The sequence below is a fragment of the Pocillopora damicornis genome, chromosome 9 (genome assembly GCF_964200805.1).
Source record: "Pocillopora damicornis chromosome 9, jaPocDami1.2, whole genome shotgun sequence".
Classification (NCBI taxonomy): domain Eukaryota; kingdom Metazoa; phylum Cnidaria; class Anthozoa; order Scleractinia; family Pocilloporidae; genus Pocillopora; species Pocillopora damicornis.
In genome coordinates, this window is record NC_142678.1 from 11,635,934 (window position 1) to 11,644,370 (window position 8,437).

At 36.5% G+C, this 8,437-nt stretch overlaps 1 protein-coding gene across 1 annotated transcript; it reads right to left on the reverse strand.

Moving 5' to 3' along the window:
* Positions 1–5,805: 5,805 nt before the first annotated feature.
* On the reverse strand, positions 5,806–8,133 carry LOC149040110 (melanocyte-stimulating hormone receptor-like). Its single transcript, XM_089181773.1, has one exon. It carries the CDS (start codon positions 7,092–7,094, stop codon positions 6,237–6,239), a length of 858 nt encoding a protein of 285 aa, XP_089037899.1. The 5' UTR covers positions 7,095–8,133; the 3' UTR covers positions 5,806–6,236.
* Positions 8,134–8,437: the final 304 nt, after the last annotated feature.

The following is an 8,437-nucleotide window of genomic DNA, read 5'->3' on the forward strand; positions in this document are numbered from 1 at the left end:
CATGGCGTTTGGAACTCCAACATCTGTTGGGAATGGCTATAAAACTAACATTAATGAGAGAGTTTCATGACATATCAACCCGACCAAAATCGAATGTAGTTCAATTCGTCACAAAACCCGACGCACACAAAACCCGACGCACGGATCTCCCATGTCTGCCGTATCACAATTGATGGTATGCATATCTGATAAACAATCATACACTTTCGAAAATGCTATCAGCAATATTTTAATTACGTTATCGTGGTAATATTGAAGGGGGAAATTATCTCGAGAGATTTGTTCAATAGCGCAAATGCTTTACGATGTACTTTCCCTATGACAAATGAAACTTTTTATGAAGCTAACAGCACTACTGATTAGGCATTCAACAATTTATGAGGCTCTCCTATAAACTCCTAATTCTGATTTTTGTATTTTTGATTATTCAAAATATTGATTCTGTTTAGGAAAATTATCAGAAAGTTAGCGGATACATTTGTAAATATAAAATGGGGCATAAGAAATTTTTTATCAGTCTGAAAGCGTTTCTAAAACTAGCCAAAGAAAAATTCACCATGTCGAGTTGGTAGATTATTGTAAGTCAACTAAGTCTTTGGGATGAACTCTTGACTTCTATTACTGTTTTGTATCTGATCTATCGCTAAAATAAATGTGCAAATGTTTCCAACAGATTATTATTCTTGCACTAAAAGTGAAAAGGCAGCGAAAAACTAAGCTTTGAAAAATTCACCATGTCGAGTTGGTAGATTATTGTAAGTCTTCTAAGTCTGTGAGACGAACTCATGACTTCTATTGCTGTTTTGTATCTGATCTATCGCTAAAATTAATGTTTTCAACAGATTATTTATTATTATTCTTGCACGAGAAGGTAGAAGGCAGCGAAAAGCTAAGCTTTGAATAGTAAGTAGTTTAAGCACCTCCTAAGAATAACTTCTCAGTCCATATTTACAGGACAACACCACAAAAGAAGCTTACGTGGCAACTTTCTTCGCCGCCAAAATAATTAAAATCACTGCCGACTTTTTATTAATCACTGGGTCAAAAATGGTTTCAGCCCATTGAACTGGTCTCTGTAACTTATAGTAGCCTACTCGTTTCTTCATATACCTTGTTATTTAGGAAATTGATTCGCCCAACACAAACATATAGATATTTATAGTTACATGGCTTCTTATCCTAATTAAAAAACTATATTAGAAGAAAAGTATTAGCTGTTAGTTTATTTGACATCTTACTTTGGTTTTATGGGCTTAATTTAAAGTCAGTTATTTGCATTTAGGTTTTTCATTGTCAAGAATATTATTCCTCTTTAGGTTCGTCCACGAAGATTTTCATCAAAAAATACCAATTTATTCGACACCCGTCTCTTCTTCGATGTCATAGTTTTATACTTGGCATGTTTCTTCCATAATACAGGATAGGAGGTTAAAAAAAAAAAAAGAAAATATATAGAGCGCGGTTGAGGACGGTTAATATTGCATCAAAAAATTGATACACTACCTTTTGCTGAGCCTGCTAGAGGTTTTTGTTTTTGTTTTTTATTATTATTATTTCAAAGATTGAAAACACATCAGAAAGTTCTCATCTGTCTCTTTAAACACATTATTATATATAGAGAAGAAATATAGTGTCAATCATGATCGCATAATTATCAGATCTAGTAACTATTCATGTCGAGATAACTTTGGTATCACCTGCCCCTTAGCACAAGGTGCCATTTCAAGCATGCATGGCCAGAATTATTATGGCATTTTACATCACAGCGTTACTTTTTCTCAGCGATTGACTAAACTCAAAGCGTGCGCAAGATTTGAAAGGAGCCGAAAAGTTCCCAGTGAATTTGGTTGATGACACTTTTAGCATCTACAACCAGTTATTCTTGTTCAGTGGACGACTTTGCATAACAGCAACAAAGGAAGATAAAAGCACAGGAACCGATTAAAAAGAAATGGAAAGATGAACCAAAGAAAATAGGGCGCTTAGGAAGTTTGTTTCGAGAATGAGAACCAGGTCGTGCATCGACTAAAAGAGGGTAACTCCCCAAGTCAATTTGAAATCGGATAAGTTTAGTTACAGCCCCGCCCGAAGAACGTAATTGAACAACGTTAAATATTGACGGGAGTATGATGATGTCAATACAGGTCCTCCAGCATTGTCAATGCTTTATATGTTTGATGAAATCATAAGGAGATTTCAATTCAATTACCTAATTCCTATGTCGACCATGAGACAAGAACGAAACATTTCTACGTATTTAAAACAAATATAAGAAAAACTCAATTGCAATCATTACTCTGTAGCTCTTTTTGCTATAGAAAAAACAGGCTGAGGCTTATTACTAAAGATGTACCCTTCTTGCAAAGATTTTTTTCCGTGGGTTCAAATAGTCCTTTTAAGAATCAGATTTTGCGCGCAATATACGAATCAACACTCCTAACAGAAAATATATTGTCACGTAAACCAACGACAAGGACCTTTTTTTTCAGTCTTTCTGCCATATTCTCCTTCTTTGCTGGATGGCTGAATGCACGAGCTGGGTTCTTCCTGTACAAGGTGTAAGAACGTGCTTTCTCATTTCTTTTTGCCTCCAGCGGTAGATCAATGGATTTACATACGAGTTTAGCATGCTAATTTAGTATTATCAACTGAGTTGGCCACCGAAAAGAGCTGACTTTTTGGGCGTTAGCCCTTTGTCAGAGCTATTGGAGGAATTCGGGGTTGTGTGTGGGTGGCATGGCAAAGAATCGCCACATTGGTCCGTTGATGGGGCAAAAGCTACGATGGCCTGTAGCTAAAATGATGAGACACAAAGAAACTTGAGGAAGGCCGACAATAACAGCACCAACTGCAAACACAGTTGTCATAATCGCCTCGTCTTCTTTGGTAAATCTTTCCACCTCCTCTTGGGGCAGTTGTTATACTTTTATCCTCCTTTGATGTCGACACGTTTAATGATATCAAATCACATATGCGATGGCAACGAAAACGATTCACAAAATAGCGACAAGGCTTGCTTTAGAATAAAATATTAGATACATCTCTAAGGCCTCAAACATTCTACACACGAAGGCAATGATCCAAACTGCAATCAGTGCTATCGTTATTTTCCTATGTGACACTGTTTGGGTAGTGCGACGTAATTTTGATGGCGATAAACCTCTCAAAAGTAACCAACATTGGATGAAGGCATAAGCGTCCAAAGTAGAGAAATGAAATTCATGAAATTGAAATGCAAATTTTCAGCTGTTTCACTGGTACTGAGACCTAACAGTTGGAATATCCCCAAAAGGATGTATGATGGCTGGCCACGAAGACCAGTTAATGTGTCAGTCACCCCTAAACAGGCCAGCAAGATGTATTTGTTGGTCTTGTTTTCACGGCCATTATCACCAGCACCTTAAGAAGAACTGTGAATGGGCAAGTGTTGCTGTCAATGATAATAGTGATAAAGTAACTAACCTCTTGTGGGACATTTACTCTGTCACCTTCGTTGCTTACCATCTTTAGAGTTTTTAAAAGAAAAGCACAGAAACGTGATTTGCTGAGTTGGATTCCTTATAGAGATCAATTGAACCTTATGGATCAATATGGTTTGATTTAAGATTTTTTTGAGTACTTTGATTTGATTAGAATTTCTCCTGCATAAATTGTAGTAATTACCATTTCTTCAATTGATACGGTTGTTAATTTGATTGGTTAGGGTGAATTTAAAGCATAATGAGGATAACTCAATCTCATATATCGATTCTTCAAATTTTTGTCTTTTTTTGAGCAACTTGATGACGGACTCTTCTATATGAACTCAGAGGTTCTCTATCGTGAGTTCGATGAAGGACTTAAACCACCATCTTCATCCTCTTCTACCAACACGCCTAGACGATATCTGTCCTTACACCCTAAGGCACAAATCAGACCAGCTGTACTTTTACAAAAACGTTACTTCTTGTAAACGAAGCGAACCGAAGACCTTTTCACTTTTAATTACTTTTATCAAATGTGATGCATGTTCTGGTGTGGTGCACATAATTGATACTTAATATACACAGAAATGTACATAGTTGATTTTATTAACTTTTCATTGCATTATAACTCGTTAATTCAGTAAGTTACTGCAAGAGAGTTTAATAAACTGTTATAATTATATAAAATATGGGCCAAGAGGTCATTCTAAGTTGATGCTGAAACTGCTTACTGTTTAATAACCAGATTTCCTGTGCCTTTTTCTCCCTTTGTTTTTAAATATAAGCACTTTTATTTTAGCGGTTGATCAAAGTCAAAATCAGTAGTAAATATTAGATAAAAATCAATGGGATCTCATTGACTTGTAATAAGCTTCCCACTCGACACGGCAAACTTCTCTTAGGCGAGGTTAACAAACGCTTCAAACATAACCAGTACAGAGGGCAACATAGCAAATAACCCTGTTCTGGTGAATTATGTCATTGTTACCATAATCTACACTGTCAGTTGTCCCTTTACAGCTCTACTCAACGTACTGATGATAATGGCCGTAAAGAGAAGACCACGACCCCCAACCAACAGCAACCTCTTGCTGGCCTGTTTCCTTGACCAGCCATCGTACATACTGTGGAGACTGTTCCTATTATTTGATCTCAGAAGCAGTGTCATAGTTGAAAATGTCCATTGTACTTTTATTGCAGTATTAATTATGGCTTCATCCCTTTATTTGATTTTGTTTGCTTTCGAGAGTCTCATGGCAATCAAATTGACTTTATGCCACCAGGACGTGTAACTAATAATAACATGAAGATAGCACTTTTTATAGTTTGGATCATTGCCCTCTTGTGCCGGGTTTACAGCGTGTTTTAGTGTATTTAGTACTGCTTCCATAGATGGTAGGCCTTACCACTGTTTACTTTGTATCATGAAACGCGTCGACACCAAAGGAAGGTAACAGTGAAGCAACTTCCCTAAGAGGAAATGAAATATTAACCGAAGAGAACAAGTCGCTTAAGGCAACTGTGTTTGTAGTTGGTGTTTTTTTTTTGTCTGCCTACTCCCACTTGGCTTCTTTCTGGTCGTTTTAACTACAGGCCTTTCTAGTATTTGTCCTTTCAACGAAGTACTGACGCAAACATTTGCTATGTTAAACTGCTTTTTGATCCACTGTTTTAATGCTGGAGACAAAAAGAAACGAGGAAGCTTGTATTTAGAATAAGAACCCAAGTCGTGCATCCAGCCATCATGTGAAAGAGAGAAATAAGGAGGAGAGGTGGAAAGCCTCGATGATTATTCATGTACACTCTGCTGACCCGTGTCCTTGCACTCAGTCAACGAAATTCTCTTTAACTACAATTGTATATATTTCGTGCTATGTTCAGGAAAGTTTGATTTGAAAGTTTGCATACACAATCTGATTTTTAAAGCGTAGTTGAAGAGAAGCTAATATTCACTCCAGGAGTGGAATTTATTTAGTTTACTCTCTGCAGTACTGGGTTTGCATTGCATGAGGATTCTCCCTTTCCTCTGTTTCGTTTGTTTGAATCACATCAAAGGGAATTTACTAGTTACCATTGATCAGCATTTTCTGGCTTGAGGAAATTGCCTAATCCTGACTTTATGTGTGCAGAAGTTGGCAATTCTCGAAGCATAAGAGATGTCTATATCTTGGAGAGACTGATGAACTGATTTTCAAAGTCTTATTTAACATATGTTTTCTCTCATTTCAATTTCTGATTTCATTTGCCCTTTTTTTCGGAAAAAGTATCAGAATACGGATCTTAGAGGCGAACATAATATCTTTTTTAAGGGCTACTATCTTGTTCAAGGGCTGCTTTCGGGTTCATAAAAAGTATCATTAATAAATTGAAAAGAGAATTATTAACCCTTTGAACAATTGAACTCATCTCTTGAGATAACTTTCCCCTTAACTGATATATTTATTGATATATTGCTAATAATTTCGCGGTAATGCCTGATATAAATAAGTACGGCTGACATGGGGTTTCCGCCTCTCAGGTATTGAGGCGATGTTTAAATATACCTCTTAAGAATGCGAAGAAAATAACGTGACTTCCCTGGTAACTTAAAGCTATAACTTCAAGTTAAGACTTCAGAACTGAGTTTGAAAATAAACTCTCAGCCTTCAGAGGTTTTGTGTCACAAGTTACTGATACGATTATGATATAGAGCAATAACTAAGGAGTGTGTTTATCGAGTGAGTTTAAAGTTTACATAAACAGGTTTTTTTCTAGTTTTTCTGTCATATTGCCCTACTTCATTCTTCTAAGTACGAACTTTCTCATTTCGTTTTGTCTCCAGCAGTAGATCAATGGATTAACAAACGAGTTTAACATGCTGCAAGTTTTCCAAATTGGTTCATCGATGGGGCAGGTATCAAAGAGGTCTGCAGCTGTACCGATGAGACAGAAACAAAGCGGAAGAAGGCTCACAATGATAGCACCAACTACAAACACTGTTGTCTTAAGTGCTTTGTTCTCTTTGATAGATCTTTCCACTTCTTCTTGGGGCAGTTGCTGTGCTTTTATCTTCCTTCGATGACGGCAGGTTTCATGATACAAAATCACATATGCGAAGGCAACGAGCACGATACATGAAATCGTGATGAGGCTTCCGATATAAAGCATAGCCAGGTACATTTTTAACGCAACTAAAGTACCACACACGAAACCAATGATCCAAATTGCTAACACCGCTATCTTCAGTTTGTTATTAGTTACAATGTTTGAATAGTGCATCGCATATTTGATCGCTATGAGCCTCTCGAAAGTAACCAACATCAGATGAAGGTTTGAAGCAGACGAAAGTGTAGACATAACACTGACGAAAAATTGTTTAAGTATTTCACTGCCACCGAGGCCAAATATTAGGAATATCCTCCAAAGGACATATGACGGTTGACCAAAGAGACCAGTTAATGCGTCAGTCACCGCTAAACAGGCCAGCAAGATGTTGCTGTTAGTTCGGAGTCGTCGTCTTTTTTTGACGGCTATAATTACGAGCACGTTAAGCAGAACTGTGAAAGGACAGGCGATGCTGTTAATGATAACACTGATCATGAAGTTAACCTCCAGAGGCACAAATACTGTGTCGCCTTCTATGCTGGTCATAGTTATAGCGTTCGCAAATGAAGCTCGAAGAAGTTTGATGTGTTTAGTTTGTTACGTTATTGATATCGGCCGCTCAGTTTGTATCAGTTAGAATTTTAAATGTTTTTCGGAGGCTTTGATCCATTAGCCCCATTTTAGTGTGCATGTGGCTTAACTTGATATTTTCTCACGTATTTCAATTTCTAATTGTATGATTAATTCAGCTCTAAGTTTCTTGTTTCAGATGTGTATGCCTACACATCTACACAATAAGATTTAACAACTTATTTTTATTTAAGTTTACAGACGAATTTCAGTTTTTCCGTTGTTGAAATATAAAATACATTCTGAAGGTCAGTTTCGAAGTCTGAATTTCCATTCTGCTAATTTTAAATTATTGAAAGTATTTTGCTTTGCATCCCCATGCAATGTGTCACAATCATTTCGTTTGAAAATTCAAAATCTATTGGGAATGGCTATAAATCCAACAGTAATGAGTCAGTTTCATGGTATCAACCCAGCCAAAATCGAATGTAGTTGAATTCGCCGTCACAAAACCCGACGCACGGATCTCCCATGTCTGCTGTATTACAATTAATGGCATGCATACCTGATAAACAATCATACATTTTCGAACATTTTATCAGCAATATTTCAATAATGAACTCTTGAATTCTATTGCTGTTTTGTATCAGATCTATCGCTAAAATTAATGTTTTCAACAGATTATTATTATTGCACGAAAAGGGAAAAGGAAGCGAAAAGCTAAGCTTTGAATAGTAAGTAGTTTAAGCACCTCCTAAGAATAACTTCTCAGTTCACATTTACAGGACAACACCACAAAAGAAGCTTACGTGGCAACTTTCTTCGCCGCCTTATCAAATGAGTCTCCCTAAAGCTCGGCCCAGTTATCATTCTTAATCCAAAATAATTTAAATCACTTTAGACTTTTCATTAATCACCGAGTCAAAATGGTTTCAGCCCATTTAAGTGGTCTCTGTAACTTGTAACAGCCCACTCGTTTCTTCACATACCTTGCTCTTTAGGAAATTGATTCGCCTTACACGACCATATCGATAGTTATGGTTACATGGCTTCTTATTCTAATATTAACTAAAACTATATTAAAAGAAAAATATTAGCAATTAATTTATTTGACATCTTTCTTTGGTTTTCTGGGCTTAATTTAAAGTCAGTTATTTGCATATCTGTCTTTCATTGTCAAAAATATCATTTGTGAGTTTAAGCTCTTTTCTTTTAGTTCCTTCACGAAGATTTTCATTAAAAATATCAATTTATTTGACACTCGTCCCATCTTCGATGCCATAGTTTTATTCTTTGTATGACGTTCATGAGCCAAATGC